This window comes from Lepidochelys kempii, chromosome 16 (assembly GCF_965140285.1).
Source record: "Lepidochelys kempii isolate rLepKem1 chromosome 16, rLepKem1.hap1, whole genome shotgun sequence".
Lineage (NCBI taxonomy): Eukaryota > Metazoa > Chordata > Testudines > Cheloniidae > Lepidochelys > Lepidochelys kempii.
Genome location: NC_136395.1, coordinates 27,105,024 through 27,124,853, shown reverse-complemented (window position 1 = coordinate 27,124,853; position 19,830 = coordinate 27,105,024). Strand labels below are relative to the sequence as shown.

The window sequence follows — 19,830 nt, the reverse complement described above, 5'->3', positions numbered from 1 at the left end:
TTGCTTGTAAATCAACAAAATTGTTAAGCCATATTCTGACTGTAATATTTTAAGCTATTTCTGGATACACCAAGCTTGAGTTTGATTTTAGGTTGTAGGTGGCTGGAAGGTGGAGGGGTAGGAGGGATACTTGTAAACCAAGTGGATTTGATCGAGAAACAGGGAAGTCCACAAATTCACTTTTACAGTTACTTTTCAGAAAACCAAACTTCAAACTGTGCTTAAACTACCTAATTACATATTGAAATTTTGGCAAAAGCCTCAGTAGTAAAATTGCAGTGTTGAATATCTGTAATTGTGTCAGCACAGATTCCACAGGTGGAAAGTGATACACAGTTGGTCATGGATAACCTGGTACCTACCAAAGAAAACTGATCTAGAATTTAATTCTTGAGTGCAAGTAAAAACATTTCTGAATCCAAGACTTCTGTCTTGAAACAAAATCTCTCATTTTTGGCGGGGATTTTTGGTGCTGCCTGGATGTGTTAGGCAGACAAAAGGATTCTGTTGCATTCTTATTCTGTTTAGTTTCTGTATTAAAGACTAGTAGCATCTTTAATGGCTCTAGTTAACAATTTAGCTGGGATTTATCAATCTGCTATTTCCCTTTCACTTCAACTGCTTTCTGAACATTCCAGAAATATTCTGGCAAAGCTAGTCAGCACTAAAGCACTTTAGTTTTTTAATGTAGTTTTGAGCATCCAATACATTTACAGAGGATAAAACTTTCTGGCTTCTGGAAATGTAAAAAACAGTTTTCTACTAAATTTTCAGTTCTTGTTAACTTCATGTAAAATGAAGAGCAAGATATTAATTTGACTAGATCTGGCAAAGAGCACTGGGCAGGTAGACTCATTAGCCTCCTATTGACTTCACTGCTGTTACAGCAACCCACAAGTGCAGTTTTTCCTTGAGTCTGGACTTTTTTTTTTAATGGTATAAACTGAAATAGGAGAAGCACACACTTCTCTGCAGACATTCTTGAGCTCTATTTGGGTCAACAGCTGAAATATCCATGTCTTGAACCCTGGAATAATTTGGAAGTGGGAGGAAGATTTTTGTTTTACAAGAATGTGAATCTAATTACTAATGTAATTGTGGAACACTGGAAATTCATTTAATTCTTGCTACGTGATTAAAATAATCCACTTTATTTACTTTAAAACTCCTCTGGCAGCAGTTCTTCCATTGTGTATTTAATGACGGTCTTTAATGCTTTTGAGTTGTACTGATTACCTACGTAATATCAAAAACCCTTTAACTCCCCTCTCATGTTGGTATATAGCATATTTTGATGTTTTAAAGCTCCTTTGGTGGTGGAGGTTCCCTCTTTTCCCCCCACACCTTTCATGGCACTAATCTTGTTTCTGTCTCTGGTTGAAGGAAACCTGTTGATGAAAATCCAATATAACAGAAAATATTACACTTGACAATGTGCTGATTTATTTTAAATAAACTCGAGCAAGCTGTTCAGCAGCAGTATTAAAACTACTGCCTTCCTACCTTTGGGAAGAGCACTCTACCCCAAGAGGCATCATCCCTGTCAATTATCACTGATCGCACTACGGAGGAAAAGCAACCCTGAAATATGTAGTTCTAGGCATTAGTTTAATGGCTGGGGTAGAGAATAAATCAAAGAGTGTGACTTGTTATAAACTAATTTCGGCAGAGTAAGGGATTCTCTGTATCAAATCCTTATTGTCAGGTAAAAAATTAGTAGGAAATCAATATTTTTCTGACAAACTGCATTTCTGCTAAATGACATCTACCTTGGCACATACTAGGATTAACCCTACCACAATCTTTGTTGCATTTTTCTATGACTAATGAATCAAGTCTCATAGTTCCTTTCTGAGGTAGGGAAATATCCCCATTTTTAGATGAAGGGGTTTTCATTTAATTTCTTTATACCTCAATTACATCTGAAGTTGTGCTAAATCTGATAGTGCTGGAAATACAACTAAGTTCACTTGGGTATCTCTAAACAATCTTTCCCTTTTAATGATTCACTCCACTAGCATGGTGCAGCCATTCAACCATGGAACTTTGCTCCTAGAGCAACCTCTCAAAATTTTGTAGTGCTCAACCTCTAACAGTCTTTCTGTAAATTCAGCTTGGTGGAAGGAAGTGGTGGTGTGATTATTCTAGGTACCACCACACTGTCATAGCACTTGTGTGTAGTATCATACTAACCAATCCATTAATCTAGTAGATACACTTCATTTACAGCAGGTTCTTTTTTAGTGCAGTAGTTGCATTAAAATCAAAGCTTTAAAATCTTGATTAAAACTGTACTGACTGGTAGCTGCTCTTGTTTCCCTGCAGTGTCCAACTATGCCTTTTCTATTACAAAAAAAGTGTTTGCATGAAAAAATGTTGGAAAAACAATTCATCTTGATTGCATTGATAAATGTTCCTTAGACTGACATGAACTTAACTATTCCCTCAGAGCTCCAAAAGACAACTTATTCTCTCAAGAACTGATACTCCTGGGGGAATTTTGCACAATTGTATGACCACAGAATTCATATCCCCCACAGATTTCTTTGCTTCCCTGCAGAAAAATCACAGGTGCATTGTTTTGGGTGCCAGGAGCAGCCAATGGAGAGATAAATAACAGGGTGCAGCTGGGGCTGCCTCAGCCAGTGGCTTCTATCCTGTGCTAGGCTAAGCTACTAGTCCTGGCCGGGCTGGGGAGGATGGGACTTCCTCTTTGCCTGCAAGGAACAGCCAGTGCTGGGTCAGACCCACCCCCAGAAACCTCTCCGGTTGCAGGAAGCTCTGCATCATCCCCCCACTTCCTGTCCCCTTTGTTCCTCAGCTGTGGGGGGGAAGGGGTCAGTGTACAGGGAACAGCTCCCCCATCCCCCCAACCCTCATGCATCTGGACCCACCTCATACCCAGATCACCCTGCCAAGCCTCACCCCCTGCACCCAGAACCCAAACCCACAGCTGAACAAGCCTTACTCTCTGCATCTGGAGCCCCACTGCACCCAGACCCCCCTGACAAGCCCCCCACCCCTGCACTCAAACCACCTCCCTACCAAACCTCACTGCACCTGGACCACCCTGACTAGCTCCCCCCCCCAATCCGCACCCCACTAAGCCAGCATCTGGACCCTCCTGCTGATCACTGCACACCCAGACCCCCCCACAGCTGAGCCCTGACCACCTGCAGAGTCCCATTATGTCTGCACCCCTGTTCATCCAGATCCTCCCCACACCAAGACCCCCCACCAAGCTGCCCACACCCAGACTACCCCCCCACAGAACCCTATTACTTCACAGTTGGATCTCCCCACACTAAGCCCCTCCACACTTGGATCCTGCTGGCCTGAACCTGCCTGCCTACATCTAGTGTGCTTGGCATAGAGGGGCAGGGCCCCAGTGTGTTCCTGGGGCAGGCCTGGTCCTTGTGCTGTGTCAGGGTTGGGTGCAACTTTTGCGTTGAGTCCATAGCTGGATGGGGGGAGGAGGGGACACAGGGTGATCTCACAGCTCTGTAGTCAGTGGCCTGTGCTCCTCATTGCCATGGTGGAATCTCCACATTTATTTATTGACAAATACAATTTGCAGCTTTTTAAAATACTGTGTGTAGAATTTTTTTATTTTTTTGGCACAATTTCCTCAGGACTCATGAGAAGCAAACGGAAATGCTTGAAAGGAAGGGTGTGGAGGAGCTTTACTGGTACTGAAACATAGGGTGGGGTGGGTGGGGAGTCTAAGCAATGGGGAACAGCATGTAATTTCTTAATGCATAATTCTAGCTGTAGGAAATCAGACATCCTCCTTCCACATCTTAAAATGAAATGCCAGTTTAGGAGATGGTTGAACCCAGTCTCGTAACTTGAAGAGGAGGTGGGAGTACAAATAGTTTGTCATGCAAGTACAATATTTGGTACGTGGACCTGATGTGTAGGGGCTGGGCTACACTAGCCCTAGATTTATTATGGTTTAGAACAGGGGGTCTCAACCTTTTTCTTTCCAAGCCCCTCCTCAGCATGCTATGAAAATTCCACGGCCCCCTGGGCCACAGCAGCTGTTTTTCTGTGTATAAAAGCCAGGGCCAGCATTAGGGGGTAGCAACCAGGGCAACTTCTCAGGGCTGCATGCCACAGCGGGCCCGCAAAGCCAAGCTGCTCAGGCTTTAGCTCCCACCCTCGGGGGCGGGGGTGAAGGCAGGGTGGCTTCAGCTTTCTGCCCCTGAGTCTAATGCCAGCCCTGCTTGGTGGACCCCCTGAAACCTGCTCATGGCCCCCCAGGGGGCCTTGGGCCCCTAGTTGAGAACTGCTGATTCAGAACAAAGTGAGGGCACTCACCTGTTTAGAGCAGCTTTTAGCCCACTTCTCGTTCGACCGACCACAAGAAGGGCAAGGGCTGGAGCTGACTGTGGCTGTGCAATATGCTGTAGCCAGCCAAGCCCTGACCTCGCGCCTCTGGGCCCTGCTCTACTACAGGAGCTGTGGGGAGGCCTCGCTCCGGGCTGCCGCCGGGACAAGCACCTGCTTGCCCCAGTTGCAGGTGTTTTTAGGCAGGGCTCTGGTGCTGGGGGCTGCAAAGCTCCCAGGGCGGGGCAAACAGCACCTGCTTCGGGTAGGCTTGCCAACCCTCCAGGATTCTCCTGGAGCTCCCAGCAATTAAAGACAGTCATGTGATGAAACCTCCAGGAACCGGGCAAACCTGAGAACCCGCCTCTGGCCCCACCCTGCGACAGGCCCTGCATGGAGCTGGAGAGGGGGCCAGCCCCCCCTGGAGTCCCTGGCTCTCCCCGACCCCCTCCTCAGAGTCCCAGCCCCGCCCCTCACGTCTGCTCAGCCCCGCCCCTCCCCCACGCCCGCTCAGCCCCGCCTCCCCAGAGTCCCTCCCCCGCCCCCTCGCCCGCTCAGCCCCGCCTCCCCAGAGTCCCTCCCCCTCCCCCGCTCAGCCCCGCCTCCCCAGAGTCCCTCCCCCTCCCCCACACCCGCTCAGCCCCGCCTCCCCGAGGCCCCGCCCCTCTCCCACGCCCGCTCAGCCCCGCCTCCCCAGAGTCCCTCCCCCTCCCCCGCTCAGCCCCGCCTCCCCAGAGTCCCTCCCCCTCCCCCACACCCGCTCAGCCCCGCCTCCCCAGCGTCCCTCCCCCTCCCCCACGCCCGCTCAGCCCCGCCTCCCCAGAGTCCCTCCCCCTCCCCCACGCCCGCTCAGCCCCGCCTCCCCAGAGTCCCTCCCCCACCCCCACGCCCGCTCAGCCCCGCCTCCCGAGTCCCTCCCCCTCCCCCACGCCCGCTCAGCCCCGCCTCCCCAGAGTCCCTCCCCCTCCCCCACGCCCGCTCAGCCCCGCCTCCCCAGAGTCCCTCCCCCTCCCCCACGCCCGCTCAGCCCCGCCTCCCGAGTCCCTCCCCCTCCCCCACGCCCGCTCAGCCCCGCCTCCCCAGAGTCCCTCCCCCTCCCCCACGCCCGCTCAGCCCCGCCTCCCCAGCGTCCCTCCCCCTCCCCCACGCCCGCTCAGCCCCGCCTCCCCAGAGTCCCTCCCCCGCCCCCACGCCCGCTCAGCCCCGCCTCCCCAGCGTCCCTCCCCCTCCCCCACGCCCGCTCAGCCCCGCCTCCCCAGCGTCCCTCCCCCTCCCCCACGCCCGCTCAGCCCCGCCTCCCCAGCGTCCCTCCCCCTCCCCCACGCCCGCTCAGCCCCGCCTCCCGAGTCCCTCCCCCTCCCCCACGCCCGCTCAGCCCCGCCTCCCCAGAGTCCCTCCCCCGCCCCCACGCCCGCTCAGCCCCGCCTCCCCAGCGTCCCTCCCCCTCCCCCACGCCCGCTCAGCCCCGCCTCCCCAGCGTCCCTCCCCCTCCCCCACGCCCGCTCAGCCCCGCCTCCCGAGTCCCTCCCCCTCCCCCACGCCCGCTCAGCCCCGCCTCCCGAGTCCCTCCCCCTCCCCCACGCCCGCTCAGCCCCGCCTCCCGAGTCCCTCCCCCTCCCCCACGCCCGCTCAGCCCCGCCTCCCGAGTCCCTCCCCCTCCCCCACGCCCGCTCAGCCCCGCCTCCCCAGCGTCCCTCCCCCTCCCCCACGCCCGCTCAGCCCCGCCCTCCAGCTCCGAGTCTCGCCTCACAGCCAAGCTCCGCCTCTGTCCTTCCGGCTCCTCCCCGACTTCTCCGGCGGCGGGCGGGGTTTCCGGTTCCGCCCCTTGCCGGAAGCGGCGCGCGGGGGCTCGCGGCTGTGAGGCGCGGCGCGGCGGCGGCGGCCTCTCCGCCGGCATGGCCCGGAACACGCTCTCCTCGCGCTTCCGCCGCCTGGACATCGACGAGTACGACGAGAACAAGTTCGTGGAGGAGCCGGAGGAGGCGGCGGCGGCGGCCGAGCCGGACCCGGCTCCCGAGGTGGAGGCGCTGCTGAGGCAATATCCTTCGGGGAGTCCTGGGCCCGGCCCCGCCGGCGGGGAGAGCCGCGCCGGGCGGGCCCACAGGCCCCAGGGCCGCGTCCTGGGAGCCGGCCGGGCCGCTGTCGTCCCGGGGGGCGGCTCTGGTGCGGGCGCGGCGGCGGGGGCTTGGCGGGCGGGAGCGGCGCGGGCCCTGCGCCGGGCTGCTGCAGGCGGGGGGCTGGAGAGCCCCCGTCTCCGCGGAGCGAGGGCAGGAGTCGGGGCTTGACGCGGCGGCGCCCGCCTCGCCGCTGCCCGCCCGGGCTGGCGCGCTCCAACCCGGGTCCGTCCGTTCCTTGCAGCGGCGGCCCAGGCGAGCCCTGCGGGGGTGCGGAGAGCAAGCTGGTGGAGGGGCGGGCAGACAGAGCCAGTGGCGGATTTTTACAGACGTGGTCTCTGCTATACTTGGGACGGAAACTGTGAACCTATGCAGAGCTTAATCCAGGCAGCGATGTCTGCCCGAGGGCGCAGAAAGCCCGGAACAGTCGCTCTGATGTGTGAACTGAGGCATTCCTTTCACTGGCCCCTACTCGGGTGACACGGAGGATACTTTAAAAGTCAACGTTGTTAGCTGTTACTTCGCTCAGAAAAGCTTGTATCAGAGCATGTATCGTGTTATGAAGATTTACAGTTACTCTGAGGGGGACTTTCAAAGGAACAGTTGGCAAAAAACCATCTAACTCCCAGTTGACTTTCAATCAGTATAGGGTGCCTAACTACCATTTGTACTGTTGAAAATCTCTCCTTTAACAGCAGTTTATATTGCATATGTCTTTTAACACCACGTGGCCCATGGTTGCAGTGTGGGCATTATTGGTGTTATAGCCTTAAAGGGGGTGGGGTCTCTTCTTTCAAAAGGTAGTATGAAACATGCATGTCCCCCAGTGCTTTGTAAATTTAGTCATGAATATAAATTTGGTGAGATTAAGTAGCTGTGCATAACTGAAAATACCTACAATTGGAGATGTGTTAAAAGTATAATTTTTGATCTGTTCTGAGGTATTCCTTAATGCTCCTAGGTGTGACTAATTTACATAGTTCCCTTATAACATCTATTAAAATGCTAAAAACACTTGGCTCCCCAAAATGTTATCTTAACCCATCTCTCCTTTTTTCATCTTTGCCTTTTTGCTGTCCAGTTTCATGAGTTCTAATCTCATCACACTTTCTGTTTACAAGAAATAAACATGTTCCTTTGCTTATCTTTATATGATACAGTGGACAAAATTGAAAAAACTCCACTTGGCTGATAAAGAAAAGAAAGCAGCAAACATGGGAAATGAAAGCAAGTCCCAGACTGTGCTTTAACTTTAAGATTGGTATCTCTTTGTCTGTGGAATTCTAACCAGGTCCTGAAATCTGAAATAACCTGATTTATAGTTGTGGGTCCAAGCTGTGCATATTGCACCACCAACAATTGTCATTTTTTTAGCAGTTTATGAAAGGGGATTATGTGGGATCTGATCTCAATTTTTGTAGCAGTTGATTGTAATTCATAGTTTATATTGGATTGTTGATAAAAACACTGGAAGCAAATTAAGTTACCTAATTAGGGGTTGCAGACAGAAGTGGACAGAGAGCCTTATATAGAAGGAGAATGTTCCATTGCCTCATCCCATTTCTGAAATAATTTTTCAAGTAGGACAGTGTGTTTTGAAGTGAGTTAATTGAGCCAAACTGATGTAAATGTGCTTAAAATAACTCTGCCACCAGCCACACTGGGACCTAACCCAGATTATTCCTTTTATTAAGGTTCCTGTTCAGAAGATGAAAGCAAGGAGGCTCCTTGACACAATGTATTTTTAAAATGAAGCCTACAACAAGTGTGTGTGTGGGGGGGGAGCAGGATAGCCTCTTACTGGGAGGATCTGCAGGAGAAATAGTTTTAGTTTGTCTGTGGATCTTAGAAAATATCAGTTGGAGTTGTGCAGATCTTTTTTCACAGTGTAACCTAGAGTAAAGTGCTTGATAGCCTGGGAGGTTTATATCGTCCACCCACAAAAAGGGTACAGGTTTGCTCCCATCACTAATACATATCAGTAGTGTCCGCTTTACCACGTGGAGATGACAAAGTTCATTCTCCCCATTTGCTGCTTGGATTCTCTGGTCAATCTGTTAAAAGGTGGTGATGTGGGACTTTTCTCCATTAGGGGGCTGGACTAAGCCCCACCAGATGATTTCAGATTGGTCCGAACAGCCATCAGACTTGATGTTGACCTGGGCTGGATTCTAGTCTGTCATCTAAAGGTGACAGAATCTATATCTCATTACCAATCCTCTGAGCTATCTTGTACCCATACTATGTAGTTAAGATTCCTTCACTGTAAAAATTAAATTGGGCAGAAGGCCAATAACTGTTCTAAGTTTGTATAATTTGATCAGAATTCTTCCTGAGTGGAAGCTGTCACTTGGGCTGCTCTTCCACACCAAATAAGATCATTCATGAAGTCCTCCAAGATGCACATTTCTATCTGAACAAGTGTTGGGAATGACTGAATTAACTATTTTATGGCAGCATTATTTTTTAAATCCCAATATGAAGTTGCGGGTAACAAGTTAAGGACTTGCATGTATTTCAGAGAGGGGCTCTCCTATTAATTAAGGAAGTAGATTAGTTCATTACCATCCTGCTGTTACTTCTATTTATAAGCATAATAGAAATGAATAGTAAATGATTTGAGAGTTTTCCAGTTATAGCTGCCAGTATACCAAGTTACTTTTTAGGTGACTTGTTCCCCTGGATGCCATTCTTGTTACTTGGCATCCCTTGAACTAAGCAAATGAGAATGTTGGGTTGTAAGATTAGATGGTTCCATAGCTCAGTTTGAGTAACTGAGAGCAAAGCTTTGCTGATTTGCAAAGTTTTAAGTTTTGTGGTAAATGAGGAGGTCTCTGCTTCTATAACAGTGAAGTCTTGTCAACTTTAGTTTAACTGACACAGGATTTCCTGTCAACTCAGATGTGAACAATTGCTTTAAAAATAAGTGAAGAGGAAATTGACCTTGGAGCAGAATGAGCACTTGTTTGCAATCCTTCTTGCTGTGCTGTCGGGCTTTAACAATCTTACTCTTGCTGTGTAGTTTCAGGGCTTGGGATCACAAAGTTAATTAAAATCATTGTGAAACATAAAACTGGTGCTGATTTCTTTGGCATCTTTTATTCAAGTTTTTAAATTTATATTTAATTGCCTGATCCTTGTGACTGTTCTTACTATACAGTATAGAATTCCCCAAACTACCTTGCTCCATTACCACAATTTAACTTATGTAGAAAAGATAACATCTCTTCATTGGCAAAGCTCAGGTTTCCACACTCTCCTCCTATAGAAGGAGAAACTATAGCTACGCTTAGGATTTGCAGGAGACAGGATTGGATGTTTCCCAGATGGGGTATGCATGCATTCCCTTTCATAAATAGATGTGTGTAATCTGAATCTTTCCCATGCTTTCAGATATCACTTAGGATACAACCAAGGCTCTGCTATCTCTGTGTAGCTTGGACTGCTTCTTGCATGTCTTCTATGTTGTTAAATCTCATAATTTTCTCTCTACATACTGTTCAATGGAGCGATTCTTTTGGTTGACTCCTCTTACATGTTTCTTGAGTTGTCCATAGCAGATGCTCAGGCTTCATTCTTAACACATTCAATATTTTCATCATCTTCTATGGGTAACTTTGGAGATAAGGAGTTGTTCAACTGTGATGGCAGTTGCAATAAATTCATTCCATTTAATACTTAGTATTTTCCTGGGGCATTTGCTTTCAAAGGCATTTAGATATTTGTCTGTAAGTTTGGTGGATTTCCAGCCTCCAGAACCATATGCAAGGTGAAAATGACATTTTAGTTGAAGTCGTAGTTTGGTTTTTAAAAGACTACATCTTGTTTAAGCTGGTGAATGCAGCAGCCATCTTGCCAATTTGATATTTTCTTCTGGATATCCCCAGTGGACTTGTTTATATTTTTACAGCTAATCTAACAGGTCTTCCTTCTGGACGCTGAGTTGTTACCCACCTACTTTGTGAATTCTAGCTTTAGGAGCTGTGGAATCCTACACGTCTTTTCACAGCAAAACCCCTCTTGAAAGAATTGGGAACGCTTTCTGATTGAAGACAGGATAAGACTCTCTTTTTTGGATCGTGTGTGTGTGTGTGCAGGTTATGTGGACCCTGAACTCCATAATGCTATTTTGGAATTTCAGTGACTACACTGGGGTCTCAAACATCCGGCCCGCAGAGTTATTTGCTGATGCCCGCCAAGCTCCCCGCTTCCCCCTGGAGTTATTTCCTGTGGTTGCCAAGCTCCCCTCACCTGCCGCTGCATCCATGCTCCTCTGCCTACCTCCAAGTGCTTCCCACTGCCAAAGAGGTGTTTGGTGGCACTTAGCGCTTTTCAGGAGGGACGGGGAGCTGTGCGCTCAGGGGAGGAGGTGGGGCGGGGATTTGGGGAAGGGGTTGGAATGGGAGCGGGGGAAGAGGTGGAGTGGGGGCTGGACCGGGGGGAGTGTGTGTGTGTGCGTGCGCGGGGGGGACGGGGACTTCTGTACCTTTATATGAAAAGGTGTCAGTAATGCGGCCCTCGGGCCAATGTACTAGTCCTCATGTGGCCCTCGTGGTTTGGGTTTGAGATCCCTAGTCTACACAGTATCCACAGTATCTGAGGAAGTGAGCTGTAGCTCACAAAAGCTTATGCTCTAATAAATTGGTTAGTCTCTAAGGTGCCACAAGTACTCCTTTTCTTTTTGCGAATACAGACTAACACGGCTGTTACTCTGAAACAGTATCCACTGTACTCTTTATCAGTAATGTAATTTTTGTGACAAGCTGGGATACCTCTGAGTTCATGGTGATGCTCAGCCATTGTGTACATTATGTATAGTATTTAAAAACAGTGGTAAGTGTAAAGATCTACTGACCATGAACTGAGTTTCCTTTTGATGTGCACAAGTTGACACTCTACTTTGCTACTACACCATCTTTTAGAAATCCTGTATTTTGTATTACAAAGCACATTGTGGTGATCTTTAGAGTACTCAAAAGGCTATTCACAATAGTCTTAGCTATATTAAAAATGAGGGTTATGTCAGCTTGATCAAAAGGTGTGGTATGTTGCTACAGTTTGTCCTTGCTTCCTGATTCCACTATCTTGAGTTAGGTGTTTTAGAAAATCCAGTGCTCTAATCTGTCCTTTATAGAATGCTTATTAATCATCTTTAAGAATATCTAAACAATTTGGGTCCTTAACTTGCTGTGCCGCACAGGTGATATGCTCCAAGCTTTCCACACAGCTTTAAGGAATTCTCCTTTGAACACGAAGAACCAAGCAATAAAGGTAAATAGAGTCTTTGGGTTTCTAATGGTGTGACTGTTAGTTCACCTTAAGTGCTGACACACTGATCCTTAAGGACCTAGCTATGGAGTGTTAATACGCTTTAAAATAACATTTATCTGAAAATATAAATAGCTGATTGTTAATAGTCTAGTATATGAACGACTTGTAAAATGTATATGCTATATATTTCTACTTAGACACCCTTGATTAGTAACTGCTTCTGTTCAGTGGCTGGACCTTTACCATGCAAACTCTAGGAGAAGAATATTAGAAGCTATCCAGTATATGTGGCTTCTCCACCTTGGTGCACATACCTGGCTCGATGGAGTGGGATAGCAAGTTTATGCTAGGGCATAGCAGTGCGGGAAACATGCTGCTAAGATACTTACAAGTCTGGTCCACTGACCCACCAAATCCCATCATCTTCTCAGAAGGAAAGACTGACCCTTTTCAATCCTTCTAATGTTTAAAGAAGTTGGTTCTTAAATGCTTCTAAGTACTCAAATTTAAAATGGTAAAATTAAAGCCTAATTGTTCACAGACTGACATGGCCTTTTATATCCAGCTGAGAGTTCCATTGCATGTTATCTGTTAGGCAGAAGTCATTTGCTGAGTACATGTGCATTTTGGACACAGTTAAAATTTTGCTGTTTCTGCTCTTTGAGGCAGTAGGTTCTGATGTCATTTTATTTCTCTTGTCGTTGCAGGAACGGGCCCAGGGAGTGGTGCTTAAGGTCCTCACATCCTTTAAAAGCAGTGAGATAGAACAGGCAGTAAACTCGTTAGACAGAAATGGTATTGACTTGTTAATGAAGTACGTTTATAAAGGATTTGAAAAGCCAACAGAAAATAGCAGTGCAATATTACTTCAGTGGCATGAAAAGGTAAGTCTCTCTTCCAGTGCTGCCGAAGCTTGAAGTCACGGTTCAGTAGGATCATTGGTGAAAATCTTCTGAGTGGCTACATGCTCTATGTAACAGTACCTCTTGCAGAATCGTATGATATTATTGTAGTCAGTGGAGGTGCTGGTGGAGGAGTCTGAGAGGGCATTTTCCCTAAGGGCTACACTATTTGGGAATTTATTTCCCTACTGGTCTGCCAGAGTTTGGATTCATTAACTTTTAGTAGGCTTCAAAGTCTATCTTTTCTTGCAGCCATTTATAAAGGTTGGGAGTCCATGGAAGGAGGAATAAGGTGGAAGTATTATGATGTAGTTGGGTAGAGTGGTGTGATTTTCTTTGGTAGAATCTACCAACTTGTAAACTGAGAGTTGATTATTCAAAGTATTAAAGTGATTAGAAAAAAATCAATCAGGCGTATATGCAGAGGTGCATAGGCCTCTGGATATGTGCTAGAGAAATACATGCCTCAGAGCTTTCGTGTGTCATACTCCCATAAATTGGCAACTGGATGTACAAAACTGAGCAGTGATTGTTATACAATTCTAACTTGCAAGAGAAACTCTTGTGAAGTCTTGCAACTGAAAAGCTCCTACTTGGACCACATTCTACCTTAGAGTTCAAGTGTGGAATGACTGCTCTGATGTGTACTATCCTGAGGCAAAGGTCCCCTATCGAATGGTTGTTCTGTGATCCTATGAGGGTGTGGTGAGGGCCTTGCTGCCAATAGACTGTTTTGATACTTTCCTTTCTGCCACCCTGAGTAGGGTGCATGTTTGAGCAGGCAGAGGTCTGTAGGGAATGATTGTTCTGCCCCCCTCCTGAGTGTAGGTCTGAGTGTGGAACAACTGTCAAAGTCTTTTTAAAGGAAGAAATTTTTTAAAATTCAGCGTACATCTACAACCGCACAAGGATGTGTTCAGACATTAAAGACAACACAGCAGGGATACTTAATAACTGCACTGAAGACTTCTGCAGCTGCTGCTTGCTTTGCAGAATGTCAGTTCAGATGTGGGGGTGGGAGGAGAGAACTGTTCTCTTGACAGCAAGGAACATATTTCTGCTTGTTTTTTGTTTCCAATGAACATGATGGTTTCTGGCCATTATGGATTGGTGGCCCATGGTGTATGAAATTACCCAGCATACTGCGTTGGCTGGGGAAATGTCACCATGCAGCGTATGCAGCAAAGCATAACGAGCTTACATGCTCATCACTAGACTTGGAAAGGAATGAGGCAGTACTACAGTAGTCTTGGCACTGTTTCCAAACTGAAGCTTTGCTCGCATTCCGCTTCATGGCACTACTGGTATGAAGAGTGACTCGTGCATGGTGAGAGGAGGAGTCATCTGTCTAGTCCTTTGAGATCTAGCACTTCCTTTCAGGACCTTTTTAAATTAGTGTCAGAGCCAGCTGCCCAGCTTTAGCAACAGATATAGAAACAAGTCTCAGTTGTGACTTGGGTGCAAGTGGGTAAAAACATGAATTCTTACACACCCAGCTTGTGCAATTACACACACTCCCACACCTCTCAGATAAGAGGACTCAGTTATAACATTGCACTTCCTAAGAGCAGCAGGATGTTTTACATGAGTATTCCCTGCTCAGGTTGTAATACTTCATAGGTTGCATTTTTATTGCATCTAGCAGATAAACTTGTAAGCTGTCAATTTAGTCTCTTAGTATATAGCTGCTTCTCCTAATCACTAGTATATCTACATTTTAGACCCTAATGTAGGTACATTTTGGTTTACTGTTTGTATGCAGGATATTGAACTTAGACTAAAAACAAAAGAACCTTGTTTCCAGTCAGAACTATGGCAGGTGATAGAGATTCTGTAGTTGTGGTAATGTCATACAAAGTTTTAATACCATCTTCAGTGGAACTGGTGATAGCTTTGTTCTGTGTCCTAGAGTCTTTCTGCACCATCCCCTTAAATTTGAATGGTTTACAAGATGTCACTAGGTTACTGTCTGACAGTAATGTCTCCCTCAAGTGTCCTTGGGTGCTCTGATATAATACAATAGCTTGTCTTACAGAACCATGTTGCCTCAGATACTTGAGAACCTCAGTCTTTATTCTACCTATCACTCTTGTGAAGAGTGAGATTATTATCCCCATAGTACAGATGTGGGAACTGAGGCATAGAGACTAAAGATTTGCCTAAGGTCCTGAAGGAAGTCAGGGCAGATCTGGGAATTGAATCCAGGTCAAAAATCCCAGTTTAGCACCCTAACCATTAGCTCCTCTCTTCTGGTGGTCAGCCATAGGTTATACTCTTTAGTCCCTGATACAACTTATTCCCCAAATCACCAAGAAGTTAAATTGTTCTGTAAGATTACAACTGCAGAAGGTACCTGCACAGACTTTAGGGGAAAGATTAATGTATCTTAAACAGTTCTTCTAGGGTTAAATAATTTCCTGTTTCTATTAATGCTGTTAAGAAGTTGGGATAAACTGTCTAGTAATACATTCCCAATGTTTGACTTTAGAGTGTCTTTTCCAAAAATGGCTGCAGTTGCTGCTGACTATTGGAATGTTCAACTCTTGAACCAGTAGCATAATGCCAAATGGTTCCAGTTCCTTAGTAACACTAATACTTGATCATGTGGGCATATTTCTTTTCTAATGTGTCTGAAAGTGAGATTCCACAAAATGAAAACTGCTGTTTCTGCTTCATGTTCATTTGCAGATTTGTTACCCTATCATTTTCAGAAGAATTAACTTATTCAAACAGTAATGTTAATTCCAGCACCTCTTCAGGAAATCTATTTTTCATTAAAGAGCCTTTTTTAAACAATGACTTCAAAGGTTTAAGAGCAAGAAAATGTAAAATAAGAAGTAAATGCTTAAATAGTGTCTGAATTTTAGGAGCTCTAGCAACAAATGGAGAAGTGAACTATATACTGCTTAGTGTTACAATTAAGTACAGAAATGTTAGCTAATATCTGCTGTTATGTCTGGGATGCCTTGTGTGTAATATCTATCTCCCTTTCCCACCCTCACAGGCACTAGCGGTAGGTGGACTAGGTTCCATAGTAAGAGTTCTTACAGCAAGAAAGACTATTTAAAAGACTTAACTTGAACCAAGATGAACAGTTTTGGAATCAGAAGAAAGAATTAGCTGAAGTGACGCTGGTCCATCTTTCTAGACATTGCAATCTACTGAAATACTTTGGAAACCTCTGGAATGCTTCTAATTCTAAAGGTTGGGGGAAAAGGGTAAATATTACTGTGCTTTCTGACTATCAAATACAGAAGCTGAGACATTCAATCCCTTGTTTAAAGGTAAAGCAGAAGGCAGAAATTCTGCTCCCATTACGGTAAGGGGAGAGGTCATTAAGAGCCTGTGTGTATTGCTTATTTAAAAGAAGAGGTGCTATGGCTTCAGTAGACACAGAATTCTGACTGGTTTCTGGGTGGGGGAAATGTTTTTGAAAGGGGATTTTGTACATACAATCAGAGGACTAGCTGGACTACTGGTTTGTAAAGTGCCTGCTGCATCAATAAAGCTCTTGAATTGTAAGAGTCAAACTGCCCTTGCTTCAAAGGCAAATTAGTATTGAAATATTCCTGGTGTAGGATCCTCCACGTAGCAGCATGCTCTTGTTTACACATATACCACCTTGACTGACATGCTTTAAACTAGAGCACCTTTTCCTAAATGGACTGAATGAGCACCTGTAACTGCACCTTGGCCTCACTCTGTGTTTACTTGAATGTTTTCTTTCTAGCCCTGCTGTAATTTGTATGTATAAACAGAGGATTAAGTTAAGTGCCAAATATAATATATGGTGTATTAAGGTGTCTGAGGGTTTAGTTTCTCCTCATGCCAGCTGAGCAAGGAACTACTTCAAAGCTTCATGTATAACTAATGCTGTTATGGAAAATGTGTCCTTGCATTTAAGTATGGTGAGTACTTGCTTGTCTTCTGAATCAGAGCTCTGATATGTTCACCTGTAAGCAGAAGTATATTCACTCCTTTTGAAGGGGACTTTTTCTGAGTGGAGTCCTGCTAATAAACTAACAGCACATCTTTAATGTACAATGCTGTATAGTCATCTGTGTGGGAGAAGATCCTGGCATGTTGTGTTAATGCTATGGATAACATAGCACCAGTCAAAAGAAGGGGACTGTAGTTTAGCTTTAGGTAAAAAAACAAAACACACAACAGCAGTGCATCATTGAGTTAAGTATAACAGTTCCCCCACAGAGGTCAGTTAGCTCCTTTACATGTTAACTACCTGGTCCATTGACACTGGAATACCATTGAGCTAACCACGTAAGGTGACTAGAAGGAAGTCCAGAGTTTTAATCAAAAATATTGCACCACAAATTAGTTCAGTTGTTTGATAGTGTTATATAATACAATCCATATTTACAACACCAAAGGAATAGATTAAAATCCACTGGCAAATGTTCATAGAAAGGATTACACATACCCAGGAGCTTCTATAGAAGGAAGTAGTACATTAATTATTTTTATATATACACCATAGATTATTCTTGCTGTGATAGTTACAGAAAATTCAACACAGGAAAACTAGCTCATGGCAAATTAAGGACCTTAAATTCCTATAGGATCAAACTGAAGTTATGCTATTCAACAGATACTGTAAATTTCTCTAGCATACAGCCCACCTTGTTCCCTTTACCCTGATCCCCTAACCAGCTGAGGAGACTGCTTTCCTTCAGGTTAAGCAGCAACCCACAGCAGATTAAAGGAACAACTCAAACCAGCTTTTAAATAAATCCTTAAGCAGCATGCTGGTGGACAAGAACAGTACGAGGGGCATCGCCATACTGGAATTTACCTGCCCTAGATCCACTGTCATCAAGAGACACTAGCAAGGGTCGCTACTGCAATTGAGAATGTTTGAATTTCTTTGATATCTTATGGAAAGGAGCCATTTATCCTAAAGTAATTTTTTTAATCACAGTAAAATGAAAGCTTTAGTTCTAAGTACACACAGGCATAGCCCTCATTGCTCCATTTGGAGAGGGAAGAATAATGGACTTGAGATTCATTAAATTTTCTAATATGAAAGCTTTTACATTTGTTCGTATGTTGTAAGTTAACTGTGGTAACAGCAGCCCTTGAGCCCCTCCATTGAGAGTAATGCTGTAGGTGAAGCTAAAGCCATTAAAGGTGTTTACTTAGGTGTAAGGACAGAGCCTGTTTATTGAAAATCTTATTGCTATTCTTCCACAATGGAAGGGTAACTTGATTTATACAACTCCTTTTGACATTACTCCTACTAGCACAGGCCAACTCCTACACCCTCAGTGAGGTTAAAATACTACAGTGACTATGAATGTCTTATCAAGAAACATTTGGTCTAAAATTCTATCTTAAGAATATGTTGAATTTTCTTTAACAAGATGTATTTGATAAAAATACTGTTGTTCAGCAATACCCAAGAGCCTTTTTGCCAAAGAATGACTAAACTTGCTGCCCGTGTAAGTTCTATATTTTCTATGTAGCTTTTATAAATACTTCAGTTTTTTTAAACAAAGCCAGACAAATTGCTGCTTCCTATTTTTAATGTAGTTTGTGGTTAGTAACTAAGGGCAAAATTCTACTCCAGCTCTGTATGGCAGATCAGGACTTACTCTGTCCTTCCTCTCCAGGGAAGTTCATAGTATTCAAGCCACAAGCTGCTGTGTACAAACTGAATTCTGCCTTTACATTAAAAGGACTAACATGCTCCAACTAAAGAATAGGAGGACAGGAAAGAGCTAATAAGCCCACCACCTTAAAATCAAAGCAAATTTAGTTGAAGGTAAATGTAAAGTCTGAAATAGAACCAATCAATACTGCTTTAGAGGGAAGCAGGTGTTAGTTATAAAAGTCTGCTGCTAGCAAACTTGTAAAGAAAAAAAAAAACCCAAAGGTTTTATACTGACATTCTTTGCCCTTTGTATCACTAAGATTTTTTTTTCCTTTCAGTAAGAACTATGGAACTCTTAATTATGTTTACAATAAACTGAAATTCAGCTTTAAAAAGTATTTAAAATGGTTTACTACCTTTCTTCCCACCACTAACAACCTATGATACAGACTAGTACATTAGTTTAAAAGGTGATTGAGTATTAGGTACTATAATTAAGACCATTTTAAATATTAATTTTTTTCTTTAAGAAAAGTAAAAATCAGACAACTATAAAGTTGTGCTCTCTCTCTGAAAATTAAATAAATGTCATCTGTGCAGTTTTCATGACCGCAGGCCAGGATCTATGCACAGTAAAATTTACACAGTGATATGAACAAATGCTAACAAGTTAGGTCAGTATAACAAGGCAAGACTTTGTTTTTGGTTATACCCCTTGTTCGTGTTCTCCAAAGAGCTTTTATAACTGTTAGGAATTGAACACAGTACCACCAGCAAACCCCCCTTCATTGCCACCTGTGCACAATGAAAAAGGGAAGCTTTACTGTATGTACCTAGAGTTATAGAACTCTAGTATTTCGTGACAACAGAAGCTGGGATTCCCCCATCATGACAAATGTAACTGTCAAAATCCTGAACTGCCACCAATGTTTAGTGAAATTAATATAACCCTTTGGTGCCAAGACACAGGATTTATGAGCATAAGGAGATAGCTGTTACACAGCTAACAGGCCATTGAGACAGAGTCCCTGAATCCACCCCAGAGAGAAAATTTCAATTTGCAGTGAAGGATGCTGCTTGTACAGTATATCTTTGTAAACAATTTGTCAAAATTCTTGTACAAAATACTGCAATGACAGTGATTAAGACACACCTGAACTAGTGTGTGAAGTGTCCTTTTCACAGAAAAAAAAAGAGGCTAGAAGCTGATTGCCCATTTTCCAGTTCCCTTAAGACCATGCTGTCCTGGGATTCGAGATGGATGGCCGGATACTGCCTTTGGGAGATGGCTTTGACCCAAACCACGACATCTGGCATGGGAAAACACAACACACATTAACCTAGACTCTTCTTTTAAATCATGAAGATTTAACAAGGGACATCAGCCCTTTGGTTAAAGGTTAAAAAGATTTGGTTAAAAAAACAAGCATTTATACAACATAAGCAGCAACAGTATTTGCATCCCACACACCTCAGAACTAAGATTCCAATGAAACTGGTTTCACTGATTTTCATTGTCTAAACAGCACATATTCCTTCTGCTTTCATAAAATTTAGCTGATTATGTATAACAGGATTATTTGTTTAAATTATTTCAACTGACTGT

The 19,830-nt window shown here is 45.0% G+C and overlaps 2 protein-coding genes across 8 annotated transcripts in view; one reads left to right on the top strand and one right to left on the bottom strand.

Annotated features, from left to right (window-relative positions):
- The first annotated feature begins 6,149 nt into the window (after positions 1-6,149).
- On the top strand, positions 6,150-16,660 carry ARPC5L (actin related protein 2/3 complex subunit 5 like). The gene is made up of 4 exons (XM_073314559.2): positions 6,150-6,368; positions 11,643-11,714; positions 12,422-12,598; positions 15,621-16,660. The coding sequence occupies exons 1-4, from the start codon at positions 6,225-6,227 to the stop codon at positions 15,681-15,683; spliced, it is 456 nt and encodes a 151-aa protein (XP_073170660.1). The 5' UTR covers positions 6,150-6,224; the 3' UTR covers positions 15,684-16,660.
- A 292-nt stretch (positions 16,661-16,952) lies between these two features.
- The window catches only part of GOLGA1 (golgin A1), a 30,310-nt gene continuing 27,432 nt past the window's right edge, over positions 16,953-19,830 (bottom strand). For all 7 annotated transcript variants that reach the window (XM_073314552.2, XM_073314550.2, XM_073314554.2 and 4 more), the window contains one exon: positions 16,953-19,534. In XM_073314552.2, the coding sequence (XP_073170653.1) occupies positions 19,454-19,534 (81 nt within the window). In that variant the 3' untranslated portion in view covers positions 16,953-19,453. The remainder of the gene's footprint in view (positions 19,535-19,830) is intronic.